The 26,647-nt window shown below is 42.8% G+C and overlaps 1 protein-coding gene across 4 annotated transcripts in view; it reads right to left on the bottom strand.

The window, feature by feature from the left end:
• Positions 1 to 4,273: 4,273 nt before the first annotated feature.
• The window catches only part of Scn10a (sodium voltage-gated channel alpha subunit 10), a 92,260-nt gene continuing 69,886 nt past the window's right edge, over positions 4,274 to 26,647 (bottom strand). For 3 of the 4 annotated variants that reach the window (XM_005317385.3, XM_078038115.1, XM_078038116.1), the window contains 8 exons: positions 25,945 to 26,118; positions 21,876 to 21,998; positions 20,285 to 20,569; positions 18,821 to 18,874; positions 17,623 to 17,760; positions 15,421 to 15,525; positions 9,934 to 10,204; positions 4,274 to 5,928 (listed from right to left, as the gene is read on the bottom strand). In XM_005317385.3, coding sequence (XP_005317442.2) covers positions 4,712 to 5,928; positions 9,934 to 10,204; positions 15,421 to 15,525; positions 17,623 to 17,760; positions 18,821 to 18,874; positions 20,285 to 20,569; positions 21,876 to 21,998; positions 25,945 to 26,118 — 2,367 coding nt within the window. In that variant the 3' untranslated portion in view covers positions 4,274 to 4,711. Of the gene's footprint in view, positions 5,929 to 9,933; positions 10,205 to 15,420; positions 15,526 to 17,618; positions 17,761 to 18,820; positions 18,875 to 20,284; positions 20,570 to 21,875; positions 21,999 to 25,944; positions 26,119 to 26,647 lie in introns of all 4 variants that reach the window. The other variant, XM_078038114.1, reaches the window with a different exon arrangement.

The raw sequence follows: 26,647 nt of genomic DNA, 5'->3' as shown, positions 1-26,647 counted from the left end.
CATTTTTGCCAATTCTTGATGTTCGTTGGTCTCTAAAAGTTGTGCAGATGTGATAGATGTATAAAGGCATTTCACAGTAGATTTCATTTGCATATTTCCATGATTACTAATTAGGCTGTGCACCCTTTTATATGTTTATTAGTTATTCAGATTTCCTCTTTTGTGAAGTACCACTTCAATTCTCTTACCATTTTCTATTGTGTTGTCTATTTCATATTGATTTGTAGAAGTTAAAAAAATCTTTGAATATTAGACTTTTGTTGGATATAAGTGTTGTTTTTTCCCCCAGTTGTGGGGATCCAATCCAGGGCTTTATGCATTCTCAGCAAGCATTCTAATACTAAGCTATACTCCCAACCCTTATGAGTGTTTTAAATATTTTCTTTTACTCTATAGCTTGATTTTTAACTCTTAAGATATATTAGATATTTAACTCTTAAGATAATTAACTGATATTCTAGATTTCAAGGTAGTCTAAGTCATTGTCTTTTACTTATTAGCTAGATATGTATGTATTTCTCTTTATTCTAAAATCTTAATAGATTTTCCTTTCACATTTTGATATACCTGGAATTGATTTTTGAGAATGGTTTTGGTAGGAGTCTATTTTTTTTTTCCTTTTGAAACACAATTGTCCCAGCATCATTTATACAAAGATCCTCTTCTGCACTGCTAAGCTATCCCATCTTTTCCATATTTTAAGTGTTCATATATACGCTTGGGCCAATTTATTTTTGCTATAGATTCTCAGCAAGGTTGTATTGCAGTCTGAAATGTACACTTTATCCTTTTTGTCTTTTGAAAACTTTTGGAATCTTATTCTTTAGCTAGGCTCATGAACTATTTTTGTAAATGTTCCTTAGGTACTTGAATATGTGTTTTGCACTTAGTTGATAAATATTTGCACAGTATACAAATTTCTGTTCTTTTATTTTTGTCTTTTTGCTAACCTGAGGTTTTAGGTATATCCCTTGGTAAACATCATTTATTTGAATTTTTAGAGTCCTACCTGACATTCTTTGTCTATATTCTGAAGTATTTGGTCCATCCATTTACATTTAATGTAACTATTAATATATTGTTGTACAATATTATATATTGATGTACAAATATACTATGTTACTCTGTCTTTTCCACTTGTTATTCTTGTTCTACATTTCATATTTTCTTCCTTTTTACCTTACTTTTTTAAACTGGTGGATTGTTTCTTAGCTGATTTTCCCCATCCTAGTTTTGAAATTATAGACTCTGTTTCTGTTTTGTTAGTGACAACTCTAGTAATTAAGTAATTAAGTAATACATTCTTAACTTACCAAAGTCTAACAATAATGAAAACATTTTTTCTATCCTTCCATATAATAATAAAGTTTATGAACCTTACCCTATTTATGTCCTCCCAACTACCTGATATTATTGTCTGGGATTTATACAGTGCTGTTGATGTTTTCGATGGGAGGAAGGATTTAAATAATCTACCCTTATCACTACTGGAAACCTTGGAATTGCTTTTTAATTAATTTATTTAAAAATGTTGGGCTGGGGATGTGGCTCAAGCGGTAGCGCACTCGCCTGGCATGCGTGCGGCCCGGGTTCGATCCTCAGCACCACATACCAACAAAGATGTTGTGTCCGCCGAGAACTGAAAAATAAATATTAAAAATTCTCTCTCTCCCTCTCTCTTTCTCTCCTCTCTCACTCTCTCTTTAAAATAAAATAAAATAAAATAAAAATAAAAATGTTCAACCTGTGCTCAACTCTAAACTGAGTGTCTGTGTATTTTCATCCCCAGGACTTTGGAAAGTGACTTGACCTTGTTTTAAAGCAAATGCTTTAGTATACCAGGTTCTCCCTCTATTCACTCTCCTAGGTTGACTGAATGTTCTTGAATGGACTTTGCCGTCCATGTCTAGGTGCAACATAGTTTAGTGGCATTAAAAAAATCAGGGCAGAGTTTATGATGGTAGCATTTATTAAAGAACCTGCAGGTCAGCACCATTGTTCTGTTTTTTTCATATTCATATTTTTTTTGTCTCCATATTCTGGGAAGAAGGGTTCTAGTGCCATCTCTGATGGTGAGGTTGATGATGTACCTTTGGCTTTCCATCTTCCTTGGATATCTCAGGTTTGCTGCCCTGGATATATAATTCCTATCTTGTAATCAAACCCCTGGGTAAACTTTGGAACTGAATCTAGTGAAATTTTCAACAATAATCTAGCATTTGCATTGGATACATTTCCAAAAGCTCCGAGTAATGCAAGATCTATTGTGTCCCTTTTCTAATGGTTCCCATTATAATTTGGGAAATGCATGTGTAGGGGAAAAAATTGTAGAGTATATTAGTTTCCTAGAGTTGCTGTAACAAATTATCACCAACTGAGTGGCTTACAACAGAAATTTATTCTCATATTTCTGGAGGCTAGACATCTAATATCAAAGTATTGTCTGGGCTTTTCTCTCTTTGGAGTCTCCAGGGGCGAATCCTTGCCTTCCTCACCTCCTCCTAGCTTCTGATAGTTACTGGAAATCTTTGCCATTCCTTAGTTTTCAGCTTCATCTGTCTTCACATAGCTGTCTACTTTGTGTGTGTTTCTGTGTTTCACATTGTATTCTTCTCTGACCAAACTTCTCTCATATTATATCACCAGTTATTGGATTAGAGTCCACTCTAATCTAGTATAACCTCATCTTAATTTGATTATGCCCCAGAAGACCATATTTCCAAATTAAATCACATTCACAGGTACCAAGAGTTAAGATTTCAATATATTTTTTTTGGTGGGGGACACAATTCTACCTACACCAAAGGGCAAAAGATGTGATAAGTATGCCTTTGAGAATAATATTATCTACTTAGTAAAACTAGTCTGATGGCTGAATACATTTAATGATTGCAGCTAACACTATAAAAATAAACCAGTCCCCAAGCTCTCTGTCTTCCCAGCTGTCTTATAAACACTTGAGCTATTATCATTTCAGTTGATGTTTTAAGTGACCACATGGGATTGAGATGCTGAAGAAGCTGTATGGTCAATACCTGGGCATCCTGGTTCACTGACATTAGGGAGGAAGGGCCATTTGATTGAAATTGTCTTTCACATACAAACCTAATACCAGAGGATAGCTACTTTGGGATGCTAATCCAGCACCATCTTATTTTGTATATGTAGGTGTTGGCAACCTCCGACAAGCAACTTGATAGCCTTTAGCTTCTGATGGGTCAACTGTGAGAAAACAGTAAACCCCAGAAAATTTGCTTTCAAGAGGCATATCCGATGGATCAACCTCTATGCTTTGTAATTGTACCATTGGAAAATTTCATAAAATGATCAAATATATGTCCAATTAATTGATCTGATCTTTGTGATCGTGGCTGGGAATATCCCAAGTGTTAATACAAGACAAGATCACAGCTATTGTTAAGGTTCATTATGTCCTATGTAGTCACATGAACTCTTTGTTGTCCTTCATCTGCCTAAATATAATACCCTTACTAAATAACTCTTACTCCATTCACTGCATAATTCCAATTCATCTATTGGGACTTAACTCCTCTTTTATCTCATGTCTGCCATATAATAGGACTTTAATAACATTTGCAGATGAATAAAAAGAACTACTGGCCATACCTTTTATTTACCAGATCATCTTTCTCAAAATATCCCTTTTCTTTTGGTTATACTAATTATGAAGTACTAGTCCCAAGGAAATATAAATACCTTCCTTCTTAAAATCTGATATGAGACATAAAAAGGCTCTGGAATGTATCCAAAAGCTGCCTTGGTAGCCTCATAGCAGAAAGATCTGACCATGGGAATAGAGAGTGTTTTCCCATCTCAAGGGGACAGGGCACCACTGAATTATACAACACAATATTCAAAGGCTGTGCAAAACTAAATGTTTCCCACTCCCACTGATTTTTATATTCGGGAAAAAGGTTCACAGGGGAAAGAACTTAGCTCTGGTCAGCCAGGCAATTGGTGGAAGAGTTAAAAATAGAACCAGACCCTCTAGATTCCAGGACAGTGCTCCCTTCTGCCCTCCCCAGCCTCAAACTCATAGTACAAAATATCGGGATCCCTGAAAGTGAGGGAGAAATGACTTATAATGCATGTCAGTATCACATTAAGAAATCAATAAAGAAAAAGTGATGATTTAACATATGACATCAGTCTTGACATACTTTTAAAAATATTAGTTTTAATTAGAGATCTCAAAGGTATTTCATGGCATAGACCACAGGTGTTAGTCTGGGTTGGAGAAGTTGTCCAGCAGCTCTCAACATGCAATCATGCAAAAATCCTAAATAACTGCACATCTCTATGTGGTATTTGCAGGAAGGCAACCTTAGACCTTCAGCAGTGCCCTTGCCATATCTTTGAAAGTTCTGGTCCTGAGAAATTTGTCTAGGTAGATAAAATCCCTGGTCACAACTAAAATAAATAGACCAGTGACATTTTCCTGACAGTAAGAGAACCCCATCATTGGATATTGAAATTCAGAAGTAAAGTCAAAGTAGAGATACTCTTGGCTTCTGGACTATGGTTGTATGGAGACATTTTCAAAGGTAGGCACCAGCTACATTCCCTGCCAGTTCTGACATTGTGACCAGTGACATGCATTGGTGAGGCTGTAGCTGGGGGCCATCTGTCGTGGGAAAGTTATGGCAGCCAAGGAACACATCAGAGCTGGACATGCCCAGCTGGAGTATCCTCACTCAGGGTCAGGTGTAGTCACCTCCTTACTGGTGGCTTCATCTTCATTTTGCATTGAGCTGGATGTGCTCATGTTGACTCTGTCACTGAGGCCTCTAGTGACGCTGTCATAGGATGGCGGGAAAGATGTGGCAGATGCAGTTTCAAATTTGTCTGGAAGGACACAATTCTCATTTGCCATAAATTCCACAAAGCCTTCATCTGGGTGTGACAAAGCCTCCTCTTCAGTCCTGGGCACTCCAGAGGGGTTGGAGAGTGTCAAGGAGCGATAGAGCACATAACTCCGATAAGCTTTTTGAATGACAGTGGCTGAAATGTCTTCTTGTTTCCACCGGAGGGTGGTTGCTATTGGCTCATAGGACGCTTTTGAAAGATTAGTTGCCATAAACTTCTCCTCCATGTTTGCCTTTAGTGAATCCAACTCTCCAGATTCTCCCAGCACGTTCTTGGTGAAGGCAAAGAGGATGTCCAAACAGTGGATCTTATCTCCAGGGACCAAGGGCATGTCCATCTGGATTAATATTTTCTGATTGGGTTTTGGGATTCTCAAGGGGCCTGAGAGAGTGTCTGCAAAGTCTGAGAGGGCAGAAAAGGTAATGAACTGGGTGGCTTCCGGGTCGAATTTCTCCCAGGTCTCATAGAACATGTCGAAATCGTCCTCACTCAGGGGCTCTGTGCTCTCCTCTGTGGCTACATTGAAGTTCTCCAGAATCACTGCAATGTACATGTTGACCACGATGAGGAAGGAGATGATGATGTAGGTGGTGAAGAAGACGATGCCCACGGCTGGGTTCCCACAGTCTCCTCTCGTGCTATTGCCATTGGGCAGATTGGGGTCGCAGTAGGGGGGCTCTGTGTTGAGGATGGGGCTGAGGAGGCCATCCCAGCCGGCTGACGTGGTGATCTGGAAGAGGCACAGCATGCTGTTGGCGAAGGTCTGGAAGTTGAACATGTCATCGATCCCGGCCTCCCACTTGACGTAAGCAAAGCTGGACATGCCGAAGATGGAGTAGATGAACATGACGAGGAAGAGCAGCAGCCCGATGTTGAAGAGGGCAGGCAGGGACATCATGAGGGCAAAGAGCAGCGTGCGGATCCCCTTGGCTGCTCGGATCAGTCTGAGGATGCGACCGATTCGGGCCAGGCGGATGACTCGGAAGAGTGTGGGAGAGAAGTAATTTTCTAGTGATGTAAGAATCGCAGAAAACACTAGACCTTTGAAAGAGGGAGGAAATTATCTAATTAGTATCTCAACCATGAGCCCTGACCAAGTTGGATGTAAGCACATTTCCTCATCTCTTCTCAGTATGAACTTCCTCTCGGTTATCCACATTCGAGGACACTGGGCCCCTGTGAACCCGGCAGTAAATGTTCACTGCCTTAATCCTCCCTTCATCAAGTTGATCTTACCCTTCTCACCATGTTCTTATCTTTTTCCTCTACTTAGAACAACCTCTTTAAAGTCAGTCTCCAAGGTCGACACCCCATGCTCTGCAGTATTGTGCACTATGCCCACAATACTTTATTTCCAATATGACACAGACCTGCTCTCCTCTGAGTTTTCAGCTTTGGCCATCCTCATTCCTCCTTCTCGGTCCCGTGCTGTGGGAAGGCTGGGACCCCCTGTGATTCATCTCCTTATATCCTGCTGTGAAAATTGACTCAGTTCCTGGCACATGGTCCCATAGATAATTGTATGGAGCCTGAGGTTAATTATAAGGGGGAGCAGGAGTTGGGCAACTTGCTGACAGCTAAAGCAGAATGGCTTTGAATGCCCAGCTGTCTGCATAATGGTTTTAATTTCTTTCTTTCACTTCCAGCTGTGCTTGAACTCTATGAGAACCTAAGGATGGGCTTTTTAGGGTCAGCTACTGCCCCCAACCCTAACTATGAGAAAGGTTGAAAAGATGATGAATATATATGTCCCCTTACATGATCTTGAACATGAAGATTTTTGAAGCTTGGGTAATTGGGACCAAAGACCTCCACTGGGAATCAAGCAAGTCCTTTAGGGTAAGAGGATTCAAAGGAGGTAGAACCAATTTCTCACTCCTCACAGGATTCCCTTGACCCTCTTCCCTGCTATCCTTTGTTGTATGCAGATGGGTGGCCATGATATTGTGTTGAAGGAAACTGGAGGGAACTTAGGAAATCATGATAATTCTGGATTATAAAAACTTTGCAAAAACTCTTACAGTCTAGTTTAACTGGGGCATTTTTTAAATATAGGTATATTATGTGTCTATATAATCTATTAAAAATTTCTGCCAGACAACTGTCTACATCTTAGTTTTAATTTTTCCAGTACCTTATTTCAGGGTAGAATGAGTCCTCATACTTACAACAGTTTGACACTCAGTATGTGTCTTTATGGTGGGAAGGAAGAAAGGGAGGCAGGAATGAGGACAGAAAAGTTAAAGGTAAATTCTTCACTTGTCTTTTAAGTTCTCTGAGAGATTTCTTCCTAAGGAGCTGCTGTGTTGGCCTCAGAAAATGGTAGCTTAAGGTGTCCTCTTCATAGAACTAAGTATGGTAGGTGTATTTTATTTCTAAATTGCTGATATGGGAAGTTACATAAGCAAGCTCCTTTCTCTAATATAAAAGCAAAATGGACTTTCAAATATCTCACTTAAGAAGGCCAACAAAACAAAACAAAACAACAACAACAAAAAAACCCAAACAACCAACAACAAAACTCTTGTTATTCTAAGTGAGATAAGCCTGAGATGTTATTTAAGAGTATTTAGCAATCAACTACTAACTAAGTAACGTGGGAGAAATTTTTGGAGGCAATGGATATGTTTATGGCATTGATTGTGGTAATGGTCTCATGAGTATATATTTACCTGCAGATGTTTTAGATTATATACATTAAGTATATGTAGCTTTTTTGTATGTCAGCAGTACTCAATAAAATGCTTTTGAAGAAACAGCAGCAATAGAAAACAAAACAAAACAAAAATGAATTTAAACCCTCCAAACAAATAAATGCAAACCAAGGCTATATTTCTGCACCAGGGTGGGAAGATTGATGAAATACTGCCAAGCTGTGTTTAGATGCTATTAGCTCTTGAGGGTAAATCAATGGAAAATTAAGTCTACAGCTATGCCCTGACATGAAAAGCAAGCAGGTCAGAATATAACTGATTGGGATATACTTAAAATGACAAGGGAAGCTGGGGAACTGGGATTTGGCTTTTATAGCATCAAACTCTGGCTAAACCACAAGAATTCCAGGGATAGTCTCTTGGATGTGGGTGAGAAGCAGCTAGTTAGAGGAACTTAGTCTTGATATTTATCCAAAATAAATGAAGTCAGCATAGTATGAATATACATGCATGCCCATATTTATAGGAATGCCATTCACAATAATCAAGTTACAAAACCAGCATAGATGCCTGTCAATGAATGAATGGATACAGAAAACATGCAAAAGATGCACAATGGAGTTTTAGGCAGCCATAAAGAAGAAAGCAATTAAGTCATTTGCAGCAAAATCGATGGGACTGGAGAATATCATGTTAAGTGAGATAAGGCAAAATCAAAGTCAAAGGTCATATGTTTTTTCCCTCATATATGGAAGAGAGAAAAAAAGAGGAGAAAAGAGAGATTTTCATCTCAGAAGAGAATAGAGGTTGGGGATTGGCAGGAGGATACAGTGAAAGGAACCAGGGGGTAAACAGGAGGTAATGGGCAATAAAATTGACCAAATTATATGTTATGTGCATATACAAACATACCACAGTGAATCCTACTATTATGAATACTTGTAATGCATCAATAAAAAAAAATAAAAGAACTTAGCCCAGTCAAAATTCAGTTCCATTCCTTACAAGCTCTGTGAATTTGTATAACTTTCTTAATCTCTGAGGCTCAACTTTAAATGTTTCAAATGAGGACAAAAATATCTTCAGCCCAGTGCTGAAGACTCAGTAGGTACTCAGCTGTTGTGGCTCTCTCCCCACATTAGCTTCTTACTCTACCAATTTTCTCTGGATACCGTTGGGTCCCCAAATACTGGGTCTTTCATTCAATGGTCCCTAGACTGGACCTTTGTAGCATTGATCTCTTGAAATTGATCACTTGACTTTTCTGACACTCATATTCTCTAAGAGGATAATTACATATAGATTTGACTTCAGACCCTCAATTTAAGAATCTTCTTTGAGGACTTAAAATCAGCCTACTACAGTGACGCAACCACATCAATGTTTATAGCAGCTCAATTCACAATAGCTAAACAACGGACCCAGCCTAGATGCCCTTCAACAGATGGGTGGATAAAGAAAATGTGATATATATTCACAATGGAATATTAGCCTTAAAGAAGAATGAAATTATGGCATTTGCAGGTAAATGGATGGAACTAGAGAACATCATGCTAAGTGAATTAAGCCAATCCCCCCCAAAAAACAAAGGCTGAATGTTTTCTCTGATAAGTGGATGCTGATCCATAGTGCGGGGTGGGTAAGGGAAGAGTGAAAGAACTTTGGATTGTGCAGATGGGAGTAAGGGGAGGGGTGAGGCAGTGAGGATGAGAAGGACAGTAGAATGAGACAGACATTATTACCCTATATACAAGTATGATTACAGACTGGTGTGACTGCATCAGGCACAGCCAGAGGAATGAGAAGTTGTGCTCCATTTGTGTACAAGGTGTTAAAATGCATTCTACTGTCATGTGTAACTAATTTGAACAAATTAAAAAAAAAGAAAGAAAAAACAAACAAACAAACAAGCAACATCAACAACAAAAAGAATGTCCTTTGAAGGATCTCCTTCTAGTCTTTCCCCACTTTGCTGGCAACCCACTTCCTTTCCCGGAAAGTATTTTACAAATCACTTCACATAACACCATCCACCCCAACTGCTTTGAAAACTATAATGGTAAGTCCCACTGGAAACTTCATCGTCTTAAGACTTAGGTGCTCAGGAGGAGTGATTGTTCCCTTAAGGTTCTGGCAATGGGCTGTGCACATAGTAGGTGACTGCAAACATTTCACCATAGTATGGAGAATACCAGTGGAGCCCTTCATTGTCCTGAGAAAGCATCCTAGGGGAATTTCAAATCTGCTGCTCTTGGAAGGCTGCACGAACGGGGCTTTTCTAACACACGACACCTATTTGAAGAATTAGTTGGTTGTCCTCTTGGTTTTAAAAGAGCAGCCAAAACATTCCCAAGCCGAGCTGGGCTTCCCTATCACGTGGCCGTACACTTACTCCCGATGGAGAGGATCACGACAATGAAGTCAAACACATTCCAGCCGTTGGTGAAATAGTATTGCCTCAAGGCGAACATCTTCAAGACGCACTCGCCCGTGAAGACAGCCACGAAGAACTGATTGATTTTGCCGAGGATTTTGGTCTTTTCTTCGCTCTGCTCATCTGTCTCCACCATCATGGTGATCATGTTGAGGCAAATGAGGACCATAATGGCAATGTCAAAGGCTTGCCTGGTCACGACATCAAAGATGAATCCCTGGTACCTGTTCTGAGGAAACCAAAGGTGGTGGCATCAGGACCTTTGTCCCCACATAAATCAAACATCGGGACGGCCTGACTTCTCCAGACATGAGTTTTAAAAGTCTGTCACCTTTGTCCCATTCACATTCCACCTCTAAACAGAAGCCACCTCTGTTCACAGTCTCACCTTTAGTTGATTCCACCTCACTGCCCTGTTCTAGTCCTCATCACCCTCCCAGATGTCCACCATCACCAGGTACCTCTTTTGTCCTCACCCACGATCTTCCCTCCCTTTGGAATGCTCTTCTAATGTCCCCTCTTGCTATCTCAATCCCAATACAGATTAAGCCATCTCTCCTAAGCCCCACTTCCTCCAGGGAGTTTGGCTTTATCACGTTACACCTGTCTCTTTGGCTTCCAGAGCCTTTGTAATCAGTCTTGAGCTAAGATTTCACATACGCCTCTCTTCTCTACCAGACAGTGAGCTCTTGGAGGACAGAGGCCATGCTTACTCAAACCTATGCTCCTGTAGTACCCCGTGCATAGCAACAGTTCAAGAACTGCTTGTAAGATTGTTGATTTGAGCTGCTCTGCTAAGTACAAAGTCAATTGCAATGGTTTGACCCACTCTTGGAAATGTTCCCTGAAGAGAACATTCTGGGGGTTTGTCAGATGTCTAAGCAAATGCAAGTGCAGGGCATGGGGTCAGGTTTCAGTCGTTTGCATTCTTGGAGGAAGGCAGAGTGGCTGGGGTAACCAGTAGATGATTTATATCCAGTTATCTTTATGATGGTTTTTAGAAAGTTCCTAGTGTGGCCCTCTCTACTTCCTGTTGGTGTTAACATTAATGCTCTGGGAGTTCTTGGCCCACTCTCATACTCCACCCCTCCCCTTTACCCAAGTCCTTCTCCTGACCTCTGTGGTGCTCACAGTCCTCAATCCACAAAAACCATCTTCCACTCAAAGGCAGTCATCCTCCTCCACCCCACGTGGCCCAGGGTAGGGATCAGGCCTGCGGTCTTCCTTGTTCCCCACGGTTCCTTCTCTTTGCTCTTCCTGTGTCTTGTAAAAAAGCCCTTTCTCCCTTGAAGCTCTGTCATCTAGCTGGTCCACCTTTACCTCTTCAAGACTACCACTTACCCACCTCCTGCTCCCTCTGCTCCTTTCCTAATAAATCAAGCTCTTGGCCATCCTTGCCCACTTTGGGCTATTATCCTAGGCATCTTTAATGTCCATGTAAATGACTCTTACTCTTTCTGTTCCTTGGACAATCTCTAATGATTTGGTTTTTCTTAACCTAAAACAAAATCCTCCTGAGCTTCCTACTCCAGGTCTCTCCTCACATGAACAACTGAAGTTTTTGAAACTGTCTCCCACTTACTCCAACAGAGCTTTGGCCCCCTGCCTGCCACCAAAATGGTTCTCACTAAGATCACCAATAACCTTCATAATGTTCAATGCAAGGACAGTTATTTGGCATTGCTCATGTCCCCTGCTCTGGGAAGCTCCCCTTTCTTAGTTTCCATCCATGTCTTACCCTCTTGGTTCTTGCCCTTCACATGGTTCTGTTTCAGTCTCCTTGACCAAATGAAGATATTAGCTCCATCAAGACTCAGTCCTAGACATCTTTCACCCCATCCTCCCTGGGTTATCTCTTCAGCCTTGTGAATTATCTTATATGTGATTTTTTCCTAATTATTCACCTTGGTCACAGACTCGTAATTTCCTGCGAGGGCAGGAAATTTGTCCATCTTTCTCACTGTTCTGCTCCTACTGTCTGCATAGTGCTTTGCATAAAATAAATTGGTGAATAAATGGAAGACAGAATGGACAGCTCCACCTTATGAGCTTTGATTAAATTTAATTCTATGCAGTGGGCGCTTACAGAATGGGTCCTATGTGCTGGGTTCTACGTAAGTGGCCATGAGGCAGGAGGAGAAGACCACATCATAGTCTTACCAGGAAGCTTCAAGGAGCTTCTAAGCAGGCTGGGGGCTGGGTGGGTGGGTGGGTGGGCAGTGCTATGATAAGGCTTCTGCCTCAAGGCAGGGTGGGTTGCTGTCCTGCTGGTTTAGAGCAAAGAATCTGACCCAAGTGGTCCCAGCTCCATGAATAATGGCTGGCTGGCTCATGCCTTTCCTGGGGTGGAAGGAGAATTTCTGAGTCACTAACCCTTTATTTCATCACTGAAAATGGTTAAAAAAAAAAAGAAAGTAAGAAAAATAGAGGCCCATTCATGGTTTCATGATTTCTAATTAAACAAAGCAGGCAATAGTATCTATAAATGTCTAGGCATCAGGTTTGCCCTGGATATTCCAACTTTAGGGAATGCAGCAGCTTTTGGCTGACCCAGGTTTGGCCTGAGGGCAGAGATCACATCTTTGTGATTCAGTGCTCTCAGAGATGATAAAGTGGGTGATTGATGATGTGATATTTTAGAAACTATTATGTCCCAATGAAGTAGAGCACATGAAACCTGCTTTTAGTGAGTTCTGAAGCAGGGAATGTTATAGAATAAAATATACTGTTTGGTGTAACCTTTAGCTGTTGCTATGAGGAAACAAGGTTGAGACCCTGGGCTTTGCCGGAGGTGGGGAGTTGTGTGTGTGTGTGTGTGCATGTGCATGGTGGGGAGGTGCCTATTTGGTGTCAGTTTAACACTGCCATGAAACCTGGGGTGCAGAATTCCTCTGCCAAGGCTCTGCTTATCTAACCAGCTTTCCCTGTTGGGTCTCCCAAGAGAGAGAAGGAAATGAAAGCCGGGCCTGAGAAGGTGGATTCTCGGGAATGGGAATGCCTTGTTTTTCTTGGGTTTCTTTCTTGGTTCTAGACTTTAAGAAGCGTAGCTGATCAGGCTGGGTAGGGAGTGCCGTGATGCTGCCTGCCATCTGGATACCAGTCAGGAGTTAGGATGGGCCAACGCCTATGGGCCGTGGAGAGTTTTCATATGCAGTTGCTGCTCGAACCCTGCCCTGCTGGTTTCCCTAAGATTTCAAAATTTAAATGTTCCAGCCTTGCCTCAGCCTTGACGGTCTTTGCAACAAAGGAAACAGTGTTTTTACATGCTTAGGCCATGTTATTAAGAAGAGAGCCATGTTCCTGCATTAAGGGTAGCATAGTGTTGGTGCCTTTCCCTGAAAATAGGTGGAGAATATCAGGAACAGAGTTGGGCTCTGAGATTCCATCCCCCACCCCCATTTGCAGGGCCTCCACTACTGGAGGAATTGGAGAGCTTTGGTTGTGGCTTAATTAAGGGAAAAGATGAGCAGCCTGGAGTCTCACTTGTGTGTTATATTGCTTGGAACTCCAGCATCAGGTTCAGACCTTTGTATTTAGATGTCCTATCTAGGGTCCCTTTTTTGAAATGCAGCATACCCTATCCCAGGGACAAGGAGAGGAAGAGGCCAGGGGTAGCCTGTGGGATTAATTGATAAGAGGGGAGAAGCTGGGATGTTGATTGGTTGATTGGTAGTGTGTAAGGGAAGTGCTCCAAGCTTTCAAGATTTTGCCAAAGGTTTCCCTAGCACAGGACTCTGAGGTTCCAATGTGAATTCAGCCTGAATCTGGCCACAAAGAAAGGATAGCAGAGACTCAGCCGCTTGCTTCTCACTAAGTCTCAGGGTCGTCTTCCTAGGGCCCTTGACTTGAGTCTCCTTGGCTGGGCTCAGTCTTTGCATCTACATCTTTTAATTTTGAGCCTCTTCTTGCCCATTGGACTTCTTGACAGAGGACACTCAGTGAACCTTGCATACTTTTATTCAGGCTCCTTCAAGCCCAGTTATCTTGATTTTATGAAAGATCTGGGAGAAATCCTCTACCCCTACAGAGGTTCGGAATCTTCTACCACACCCTATTACAATATTTCTTAGCAGAATCTAAATAGTAATAATTTTATGACCACTATTTCCAAATAAAGTGTGTCAAAAGTCATAACTTGCCAGGCGTGGTGGTGCGAGCTGTAATCCCTGCAGTTTGGGAGGCCGAGGCAGAAGGATTGAAAGTTCAAAGCCAACCTCAGCAACTTAGAGAGGCCCTAAGCAACTCAGTGAGACACTGTCTCTAATAAGATATAAAAAGGGCTGGGGATGTGGCTCAGTGGTTAAGTGCCTTTGGGTTCAGTCTCCAGTATAAAAAAAAATTCATAACTTTTTAAAAAAAATCTTGTAAATGTTTTTGAGACTTTGTGTTCACCAAATTTGGAGGCACTCATGTAAGTACCATTACTTGATTTAGAAATCCTAATGCCTTGGCCAACAAAATGAACGTCTTTTAACTTCCCAATTCCTTTAGGGAAAGACCTGTTTCTTTATTGAAGGTCCTTTGGCTTTGCCCTTGTGTGGGGAAAGGGTTAATAATGAGATTGTGTCGTAGGAAGTACCTGTAGTTTTCTTCATAAATGCTGTATCTAAGCCACAGAAAGGTTATGCAAAAGGGCAAGAGCCAATTCCATTCACTGCAGTGGATGGCTCAGAAATTCTTTGAAGAGGTTTATCTGTAATTCCTGAAGTATCAACATCTTCATTCCCAAACCTGTTCATCCACTCCCAACAGGGCTGCCATCCTGGGGCCACCCAGAGTTTTGATATCTCCATCTTCCGGAGAGGACTGAGAAGAATTTAGGTGATATCATGTATAGTTTGGGTACTGCTTGTATGTAATAGAGGAATAAAAGGACAGGTCTCTTGAGGTCTTTAGGAAAAAAGGAATCAAAGTAGAGTCTGGTTCTAATTTTTCGCCAGTCTTTAAATTTCAGAATGGGATATTTTTTTTTAGTTCCTGTTGGGCCACTAGACTATGACCATGACTGTATCCTGGGGGGTGGATTTTGGCTATTTCCTCTCCAGTCTACCTATAGGCATGAGGTGGAATGTAAGATGAGTCTGGAGATCCATTACAATCTAGATCATGATGTATAACCACCCAGATGTTTCAACTCTGGAGTCTAATCATCCTTGTTATCATTCAGCCTAATCTGTTTCCAAACCTGTGCTTGAACCCTAAAATTGCTGGGGAACTCAGTGCTTCCACGAACAGGTCTATTTGTAGCATCTTTAGGAGTTATTTTCACTCTCAAAGAACAGTTTCTTCTTCTAAACTTGTCATTCTTGGGGCCTAGGTACCCTCATCACCCTCATCACCCTCATCTCTAAACACAGTCCAGATCTCTACAGACAGTACTGGTCAGGCCTCTCCCAGCCCAGGCATAGCATAAACACACCATGAGAGGGAAGCTGTGTGGCTCACCAGGGGCCGTGGGATGGGCTTCTGGGGCTTCTTGGAGCCCAGCTTCTTCATGGCATTGTAGTATTTCTTCTGTTCCTCTGTCATGAAGATGTCCTGGCCCCCTAAGTGAAGGAGGGAGACATACTATTGTTAATAGAGTAACAGGATCCCTCTGGGGAACCAAAGTCAGAGCATTCTGTATGAGAACCTTCTCCACTTCATGGTAGAAAGACATGCCCAGCCTAGAATCAAGGAGAGTCTTGCCTGGACGCCACAACCAAAGACAGAGTGGTAGGACGGAACTCATCTTAGACTTCCTGCCTGGGTTTCTGAAGCCAAGCTTGTTTCTGTTCTCCAGAAACACAGAGATGCTGCGTGGACAGGGGGTGGGGAGAGCTTGGGAACAGGACCCAAGGAGAAGATACATGCTGGTTTAACTCTGAGCCTTCATTTTGTTTCAGTCAAACTCAGAGGACTTCTAGAGTCAGTCTCTGCTGGGGGGCAAGAATTTCTAAGTGCTTCTGGAGCAAAGATTGAGGACATAGAGCCTCAAGCCCTTTCTTGAGAGGAGTTGCTGAGGATAGTTCATACCTTGTCCTTGGGTTCTTGGTCTTTAAAGGACCTTGAATGGTTTTTTTTCCAGAGCCTCCGAGTAGCACTGCCCCTGCTGTTAGAGTGTCACATATGGTATTGATTGACTCTGCATCCTTCCCTGAAGACTGAGTGTTAATTTTCTTCAGGGATCCTCTGGACCACCGTCATTCAATTCCTCACCTTTCAATTCCTATTATAATCTGAAAGCCCACAGCACGCCTGTGTAAATGAGTCTGCAAATGCTGAGAAATTGGGCTGATATCTATGGGATAGGAGAGGAAATATCAAAAGGCTTCTTGGGAAGAACATCTTTGGTGAGGCCAGGACAGGGGCTGGGGCAGTGAGTAGGTGAGCACTGGGTGGGGTCAGACTGAGACTTCTGGGCAAGGAGTCTGTGGTTGAAGTTCTTATCCCAATCTGATCATTGGCTTATCTCACTCTATCACATAACATGGCTAGTGCTGTTCTCTGGACCTCAGTTTCCTCATCTGGAAATAGGAGAAAGGATTGTTTGAATGCTCTCAAATTGCTGGAATGGAGTACTGATGATGGTGGTCACTGCTGACTTGCAGAGCCCCTCTGAGGCTCCCATAGCTCTCTCCTCTCTTTCCTAATACCTAGGACCCTGAGGGAGGATTTTCTGTAGGTGGGATGCCTGCCCCAGTGGATATACATTCTAAATTATAATAGTAACACTTAGTACCTAGTGCCTACTGTGTGTTCAGTTCTTAACTAGATGCTCTTTGTATATGGTTTTCTTTTCTTTATTTCTTCTTTGTATAAAACCATATACAAAACCATATACAAAAATCACACTCCTGATAAATATTATTAACTCCATTAAATAGGTGAAAACTGAGACCCAGGGAGGTATATGATATTTCCAATATCACCTGTTCAGCTGGTGACTGAATCAGGAACACATATCTGGGCATATGTAATGCCAAAGGCTATTCTGTGCTATGTGACTCAACCATGTGACCTCTTTTCTCTTTGGATCTCAGTTTATACAAATCTAAAATGGTGCCACATCTAACTCAGGGGTATGGAGTGTCCTTAAGGAAAGGATAGCATGAAAGCATTTTATGCCTTCAATACTCTTATATTTTACTATATTATAAATGTAACAGTTTCCTATTAATCTGAGTCAACATTCATGGAGCCAAGATCCTTCTTCCCCATCCCAAGGATGATTGGAATTCTGCCAAAATCTGGGTCTTGGCCCTTCCTAAGTTTTCCTGACTTAGTCCTCTGTGAGTCAGAGCCCCAAACAGAGCAGCAAATATTGGATCCTATTCCTTCCCTGTAGATGTTTCCCAAGGTGTCACCTGTGACAGTCTCAGCACACTTGGTTCCAGCTGGGAAGACTGAGGTCATTTTGAGAAGGAGAATGGGGACCTAGGGAGGGGCATTTTTGACATGGGGTGCATTTCTTGTAGCAGCAGCAGCCCCAGGCACCAGATAGGGGTGAGGCCCACAACCAGGGGGCAAAGGTCAACTTGATGTTAAGTGCCAAAATTAGGTTCTGGGTTAGGCATAGAGGCCTATGAGTAGCGTTGACTTCAGCCATGAGGCCAGGCCAGGGGGCAGCAAGTATAAGATTCCCAGAAACAATGGAGCTCCACATATCTTTTTTTTCTGTTGATTGAAGTTGTCAATTATGACCCCAACAAAGAGATTCAGTGTGAAGAAGCCACCAAAAATGATGAAGATGACGAAGTACAAGTACATGTACACGTTGTCCTCCCACTTGGGCTGACTGTCGACCTGTGACCAGACAAGAGGGAATAGGAGAAAGAGGTTGGGTGTCTTAGCTTAGGTTGACCCTAAAAGTCAACCCTGGGACAAGAACCTGAGAGCAGGTAAATTTTCCCAGGAAGCAGGATTGAGGGAATTGGGGGAGAATAAGCAGAAAGTGAAGGCAAGTTAATGAAGCAGGTGTTGTTAGGCAGACCATCATTGTGAGTAACTGATGCTCAATCCTGTTGGGGCCCCCTGAAGACTATGTAGAACATACCTCAGAATGGAACCACCAAAGGACAGGGAAGCTGGAATATTTATTTATGACTGCCCAAGCTTATCAGTGAGGGTTGTGTCTAGGGATGTTAAATCCCCCGTCCTTGGGGGACAGGCTGCTGAGCACGGAACATGGGTCAGGGCATCACTGGGTCTGTATCTCCCAGGGCTGTACCTTTGGTATGCCTGGCATACCAAAGCTACTTGGTTATCATTTGTTGACTATTCTGGATAAATGGTGGAATGAGTGAACTCGTGGGTAAATACATGACAAATGTATAAGCAATTGTATCAAAACTGGAGTGAAAAGGGGACTGAAACACTGAAGAAAGTCTTGAGACAGAGAATCAGAAAGGCAGAATGCAAGCGAACTCGGAAGTGAGCTGAGGGAACACGGGTCAGGGCATCGCTGGGTCTGTCCACTAGCATCTCCCCCACCTCCCAATGCACCTGAGATTCTGTCTTATTCCTTCAATGTCCCTTTTTTCTAGCCATTGCCCTGGTTCCTATTCCTGTCTAGGAGTGGCCTCCCATATACCATCCTTCAGAGATGACCTGGTGCTCTCCTGGTGAGCACAAGAAGAGTATGAGAGGCCTGGGAGTGTACATGGGAGGGGAATGGGCTAGGTGGGCTTAAACACAACCCAGAAGGCCAGCTGGACACTACTGCAGGGAGGGACAGTGTGAGGCTGCTGGATGACCACACCTCTTCTGACACCAATGCCATTTTTGTTTCATTTCAAACACAGACCGACATGGACACGACGCTCAGAGGGGAAGGCTGTAGATACAATGAATTGACGAGACTCACCTCTCGGGAATCAACAGCCGCATACATGATGTCCATCCAGCCTTTAAAAGTTGCCTGGAAACAAGGAGCAGAGGCCACTCAGTGCCTGCCAATCTATCTGCACTGGACCCCTACCAGGCCATGGTGGCCCAGTGAAAGAGCAGGATGCTTAGGAGGCTTGAGGAAGAAAGGGCTTGGGCAGAAAGTGAGAAAGGAAAGTGTCCTTTGGGTGACTTGACCAATCTTATAAGATGATTTAAAGTAATCCACATGTGGCTATTTCAGAATAGAGTGGCATCAAAGACATGGAACCTTCTAGAGTTTGGCATGATTGGCTATCTGGATGCTGTAGTGCCATCTGCGGAGACTGCTCTGTGCTCTGGATCAGGCTACCTGTCTTGGGGCTGCCATTTTCTCAATCACTTTCCCACCAATGCACATGACATAAGAATGGGATATAGCCACCTCTGGAATATCAGGAAGTTGGGAGTAGAAGACCTCCACATTTTTGTCTCCAGTTTTATTGTTCTTGAGATCTTGAAATTTGGCATGTTGGGCTGGGGATGTGGCTCAAGTGGTAGCGCGCTCGCCTGGCATGCGTGCGGCCCGGGTTCGATCCTCAGCACCACATACAAACAAAGATCTTGTATCTGCCGATAACTAACTAACTAACTAAATAATAATAAAAAAAAGAAATTTGGCATGCCTTTTAACATATGCTGGTCATGAAAGACATCTCAGGTCTTGCACTCCTAGGCCTTTTATAGCGTTAGATGGACTATTCCTATTCATGTATTTGTCTGTTTTTCTCCTATAGCCTTGGTGCCTGAAACCAGTTCTGACTGTATCTCCCAGGGCTGTATCTTTGGTATGCCTGGCATACCAAAGCTGCTTGGTTATCATTTGTTGACTGTTATTATGAATAAATGGTGGAATGGGTGAACTCGTGGGTAAATACATGACAAATATATAAGCAATTGTATCAAAACTTGAGTGGAAAGGGGACTGAATAAATAAGTGGATGAAAGCGAGGGATGAAGGAATAAATAGAAAGTATGAATTTGACTGTCATTATGACAACATCATATATTATAGTAAGAAACTTAATTAGACATGATTTATTACCATCTAGGAGACGATATAAAGTAGAAGACTGAGCACGTGGCTATACAATGGTCATTTTGTATAGGTAGTGTGTTCTAAGTAATCCCTTGACATAACCCCATGGGGGGTCCCTTCCCTTTTTTCTATGCTCTTAACCTAGACTTGTCTAACTGCACCACTGTGAGATGTCACTCATTGGTAATGTCTTCTAGCCTAATGGGTAACATCTGTGTAGTCTATAGGAATGAAGAATGACCTCAGCCCACACTTAGTGATATCCCTAGCAATATCTCTATATAGCATCTTCTGGAAGATTCCAGACTTTCTTCACTTGTTGGGCATCCAAAGAAAGAGAAATGGTTGATCTCATAGTTGACTCACCACCTGAAGAAGTGCGAGGTAACCCATTGCAACATTGTCAAAGTTGACTTTCACGTTGACCCAGAAAAAGTTGTCACTGTTGTTTTGATTCTGACAATCAGAAATGTTATTCACAATTGACCAATGCACAAGAGAAAAGTCTTTGTTGGTATTGTTGATGCACCTCCAAAACTTCCCTGCGAAGAGGTTCACGCCCATGATGCTGAAGATGAGCCAGAAGATGAGGCAGACCAGGAGGACATTCATGATGGATGGGATGGCGCCCACCAAGGCATCGACCACCACCTGGTGGGAAATAGAAAAGGACCTGGGACACTGCAAATGCCCTTCCCTACTGGGTCCCATTTCCTTCTATACTCACTCAAGCTACTTCATGAGCCAGTGGCCTTTGGAAACAGCAAGAGATGTATGTTAATTAGTGCAATAATTCACACTCATAAGATTAAGAGACATTGGGCAGCTGAAGCTGGGTTTAGATCTTGTTCCCCTAACCTCACTGGAGGAAGGTTTCAGTATCTTTCCTTAGGACTGAGAATATGGATCATTTTATAAGCATAAGCATACTCATTTAGAGGTACAAGTATATGTGTTATATTCATATATGCAGGCTTTTCAAACCTTACTTTATTATCCTCAATTTCTGCATTTTAGAGAATTCATACAAACATCAGTGAAACTAAATCTATATTCACCAACTCACTCATTTGAAAATCAGCAAACAAGAAACTGGGTACAAGCTGGGCACAGTGGTGCATGCCTGTAACCCCAATGGCTCGGGAGGCCGAGGTAGGAGGATTGTGAGTTCAAAGCCAGTCTCAGCAAAAACAAGGCCCTAAGCAACTCAGTGAGACCCTGTCTCTAAATAAAATACAAAATAGGGCTGGTGATGTGGCTCAGTGGTCAAGTGTCTCTGAGTTCAATCCCTGGTACAAAAAAAAAAAAAAAAAAGGAATCTGGGTACAAATTAAAATAAAATTCAAACTATTTCAATCTGTAGTTCCTAGTATTTGCAAAGATATAAATTACTTTTAAAAATTCAAGTTAATTTTTGAGCCAATGGTGGAGAAAGGGCAAGGTGGAGGCTGATAATAATAGATAGGGGAAGGGTGGATGGAAGGGAGTAATTCACAGGATGTGGAGACTGTGTTGGGTTGGAGAGAAGGTACGTTCCAGTGCGTGGTGGCTGAGCTGCTGAATCGAAGATGTCTCTCTATTTAATTGGACCACCAGAGAAAAGACTCATTCGTCAGGGAAAGGTGGAGAGCTTGGGATGTTCTGGAGATGTTGTCAATAAGAACAAGAGGCAGAGTTGGGAGACTGAGGTAGTAGATGCTGTGGAGCCTTGAGACAAGATCACTTCACAGCGAGAGTGAATCCTGGTGGGTGTGATATCTATGTATGAGAAGGAAAGAGGTTCTCACACAGGGTCTTGGGGAGGACCCGGAGAGTTGGGACATGCAGCATCACCAAAGTGGGAGCAGGAAGGGAAGATGCAGAACTGACCTTTGGAGGTGGGGGTCAGTGGTATGAAGGCATTGGGTAAGGGTTACCAAGTAAAAGTTTATAAGAGAAGTTCTGAGATGGGTCTTACCCGCATGCCTTCGAAACGCGACAGAGCCCGCAGTGGTCGCAGGGCACGGAGGGTCCGAAGGGCTTTGATGGATTCCATATCAGAATATTCCAGGATCTTCGCTATGAGGCTCGTCAGTGAGATCTGAGTGCAGGCAGAGAGCAAAAGCATCACACTAGGGTTCCAAGAGGGCAACCTGGTGGAAGAAGACAGGAAATCTCTGCCCAGCCTCCCATTTCCTGCTCTGTCTAAGCCACTGTCCTGGCTCCGACCTTATTCTGTATAGCAGTGAGAGGTAGAGAAAGAGCCCAGTCCCTCCTCATTTAGAGACAATTTTACTCCTTACTTACTTGGACCTGTGAATAACAAGAACACATTCTCCCACATTGCTACACAGGTGGTCAAACTTCCTCTCCTTTCTAGTAACAGGTAGACCCCCAAACCTTGAAATTTTGATTGACTTTCAAGGATTTGGAGAGATGATGCCCCTTCATGGTGGCAATGCTTATGGTTTATTTTGAGGGATATAAAATGAGTCTTAATTGTATTTGCTCAGAAAAATGCACTGGAAAGAGTCCTGTTCTGGGTGGGATCCAGGTCCCTCTTTTCTTTTCCTTTTCTTTAGTGGTGGTGTGGGTCTTGAACCCAGGGCCTTGTACATGCTAGGCAAGCACTTTACCGACTGAGCTATATCCCCAGCCCACCTCAAGGTCCCTCTTGATCCCCAATTTTTTGTGACCTGCTAGTCCAGGATACTTTTGCCCTTTGTAAAATGAGGACGACAGACTAAAAGAATCCTACAGTACTTACAGCTCTGCAGTTCTCAACAAGAACGAATGGCAGGGGGTCTAGCTTCAATAGATGTCTGGGATGTAATGACTGAGTTGTGAACCCCTGTTGGTCTGTCAGCTATAAGGTTTTTTTTTTTTAAATGATAACCTAAGGACTTCAAAAGACACAAACTGACACGGAAAAATGGTTACCCCTTCTAGGAATTTTGAAGGTGCTAGGGAGATACTCTGTGTACAGGCTCAAGCCTGCAGGGGGCTGTGACCTAATCCTGTGCTTATTCTGGTAGCCAGGTAGGGTTGTACACAATAATTTTAGAAAGCAAAGGGTTTACGCTTGGGTGCTTGAGCCTTAAATAATACCTGTTCTATGAATGGGTGGCTCATTTCACTAGGACAAAAAACTGGAATGGAAAGGGCCTCTTGTTTCATTACAGAAACATCCAGACACTACCAGGTAGCACCCAGCTGCCTGGCTGGTTGAGAGAGATGGGAGGTTTGGGGCCAGTTCCATGTTAGCCCTAGTGAGTCTTTTGCTCATCTTTCTGGGAAGCTTGGATCATGTTGAACAGTAACAGCTGGGGCACACAGGGGCTGCCACCTCTCCTGCAAATCCCACTCACTCATCCCAGCTCTCTTCCCACTGCTCAGGCCACTAGCCTCCCAACTGGTCTCTAAGCCCCAGTACTTTATCCATCTCATTCATACTCTACTGCCAATCTGATTATGATCACATCTCTCCTATAGGCTCCACCTTTATTGGTCCTTTATCACCCTTAGGGAAAGTTTCTGTCTCCTTAGCCTATGTTACATGACTACAACCTACTCTTCTAGTCATATTTCACCGATATATCCTACCCAAATCAAATTATTCCCCCAACCACCCTTGTGTCTGTGCCTTTGTTCAAAAGCATCCTTTAGCTAGGATGGGCCTTGTCCAGTAACTCTGCACCTCTCTGCTCTTGCTCATGTGCATGCCTCATATATAATGCCATCTCCTGTATGAAACCTTCATAGCCGCCTCACCTCCCGAGTGAAAGAAAGCTCATGTTCCTGTATACTGAAGACACTAACTGTCCCTAACAGTGTCCACCACATACCCATCTTAATACACTAATTTCCTTATGTGTGTCTTAATCTGTTGAAAGACTAAAGCGTAAACTCCTGGAGGTGGGGAGTATTTATCTCTTGCTTTTATTCCCCTATGAGCACTTTGTATAACAATCTTGTATTTGGTAGATTTGAATAAACACTTGATAAATAGATGAAAAGGTCGAATTGTGTTGGGATGGATGAAAGGAATAAAAGAAGAAAGGAAGAACATCTGAGTGGAAAGTCGAAAGGCAATTGGATAGAAAGATGGATTAAAGATTACAAAGACAGATTTGGTAGTCAAATGGAAGGATGATTTGGTAGTCAATGGAAGAATGGAAGATAGAAATCAAAGGAGAAAGGAAAAAGTATGGAAGCAGGGAAGAGTAGAAGAATGGATGACTGAAGAATGGATGTAAAATGACTGATGGATGAGTGGAAAGATGCAGAGTTAGAGAGAATGGATGAATGGGAGAAATCAGTGGATTATATGAAGGTTGATTGCATGGATAGAATAAAGGAGATAAATGGACATGAGTGGATGAATATGGATGGATAGAAGGAAGGAAGGGGAAGAGAAGAATGAACAGTAAGGAAGGACAGGAAACACAGGAAGGACAGTTGGATGGGTCGAAGAATAGAAAGGTGGAAGAATGGGTGGAAGAATGAATGGATGCTTGGGTGAAAGATGCATGAATAGGTGAATAGAAAGATAGATGACTGGATATTTGGATAGAAGGGTGAATCAAAAGAGAGAAAGATATAAGGGTTGAGGATAGATGGATGAATGGATAGAAGAAAAGAAGAATGGGAATGGATGCTAGAAGGAAAAGACTGGTGGAGAAGGACACATGGAGGAAATAACGATAAATGAATGTTTTGGAGGAGGGAATAAAAAAGGGTGAATATTTGATAGATGAAAGGAGGAATGTAAGGGAGGAAGGGCAGATGGTTAGAAGAAAGTTCTGTAGGAAGATGGATGGAATTAGGGGGTGACCATTTAAGGTGATTAGGACTGAAACTAGTGAGATCTACATAGGTAAAAGTTACTACACCCCTAAAAGGGAGGGGTCAGAATGAACATTTTCCTTTCATGTATGACTAACTATTTTATATGCACAAATTAGCACCCATGACTCAGATTTTTAGACCTCGCAGCTAGTCCCTGTGGTGCAGGAGCCAGATGATGCTAGCACATTGGCATCAGGAAAGAAGAGAGAAGAGAGTCGTATGCGCTGGCCTGCTGTGGAGGACCTGCCAACATGGGAGGCTGGACAGAATGTTCTGTACTGAACTCCATCCAGTTTTAGGAGGCAAGCACCAAATACAGACACATTTCCTGACACCTCCAATGTGTAGACCTTGATGCTGGTGTCTGCTGGTTGGGGGAGGCTGAGATAAACAGCACTATGCCTCACCCTGCTTACAGGAACCCTTAGCTATGTGGCAAAGCCAAGAGTGGAGAGAGGGTAGGGGGAAGGAGGGAGGGTGAGAGAGAGATAGGGAAAAATATATTGGTTAAGATACAGGAGAGGTGACTCCCAGGAACCACAAGTCTAATGTATGTGTGGGAAGCACATGGTACATTCCCTAATGCAGAGGTTAGTGGTCACAGGTTACTGGGAATCTGAACACATGAGCTCTGGATAGTCACCTCTCCAAAGGGACCCTCTTTCCTTTCCAATGGGAGGAGCCAATGGTATCAACTCAGTGGTTTCCAATCATAGGGGCCCTTTGGAAATGCCCAGAAGATTTTAAATAATACTGATACCTGGACCCCACCCCAAATTAGAAAGATCAGAATCTCTGGAGTAGTAGTGTATGGCTACTGTATTTTTAAGAGTTCCCCAGGTGATTCAAAAGTAGCTAGGGATGGAGACCATGGAGCTAGCAGGCAGGCAGATTTCTCTGTGCTCCCCAAGGTCCAGAGCCCTGGCAGTGGAGGCAGCGTCTTAAGACCCTGGATAGCCCCTGAGTCATCTTGCTTTGGATATAAAAATGCAGAGGACTCTGGTAGTCTTTCTGGTTGGAGGTCTAAGAACTGAGGGGCTCACTGGAGGGTCACCTTTGTGTTGGAGCTTACCACTCACAGGTATTCTCAGACTCTATTGGGTATTTAAAGATTTTCTTTGGGATTCCTCTGCCCTAGCTGTCGTCATTAGTCAGAGGTGAGAACCCCAAGCCCCACGTGTTCCCACTGAGCCACTCACATTCACAATGAGGAAGTCCAGCCAGCACCAGGCGTTGGTGAAGTACTTCTTGAAGCCATAGGCCACCCACTTGAGCAGCATCTCAAACACAAAGATAAAGGTGAACACCCTGTCAGAGTATTCCAGCAAAGCCTTCACCTTGGGCTTCTGGTCCAGGTAATAATCTTCAAAGGCCTGGAGGGAAAGGAAGAGAGGGACAGACTGCACAGGGGCCCAGGCAGACAGGGAAGGACCCTGCCAGCCCTGCTCACAGTCCCTGGGAGCAGTATCATTTTCTTGCCTCTGTTCCTGGGAGGGGAGGTGGAGACTGGAGGAGGCATTGTGAGATATAAACCAAGACTTCCTCAGCCAACAGGGACATGAAGCCCTGCTGATGCTTTGCAGGGTTGTTGAATGCAAGTGAGAAAGGAAACCTTCTCGAATAGGATTTTGGAAGCGAACCAAAGGGATGCTAACAGTGACTTGGTTTAAAAATAAAAGCATCAAAGGATGTTCGCAGGCAGTTCACACACAAAAAAAATGAGAGTAAGAAATGCCAACAAACTTCTGAAAAAAAAAAAGCGTTTTATCTCACTGGTAATCAAGGAAATGGAAATTAAAAGAAGATGCCATATTGTTCTTTTATCAGACTGGTGGAGATCAAAAAGAATGGAGGGGAGACCCCAGCACTGGTGTGTGACTGGTGGGAAGGAAAACAAAAATA

Source organism: Ictidomys tridecemlineatus, chromosome 2 (genome assembly GCF_052094955.1).
Source record: "Ictidomys tridecemlineatus isolate mIctTri1 chromosome 2, mIctTri1.hap1, whole genome shotgun sequence".
NCBI lineage: Eukaryota > Metazoa > Chordata > Mammalia > Rodentia > Sciuridae > Ictidomys > Ictidomys tridecemlineatus.
The sequence above is the reverse complement of the archived record's forward strand: the minus strand, read 5'-3'. Positions and strand labels throughout refer to the sequence as shown.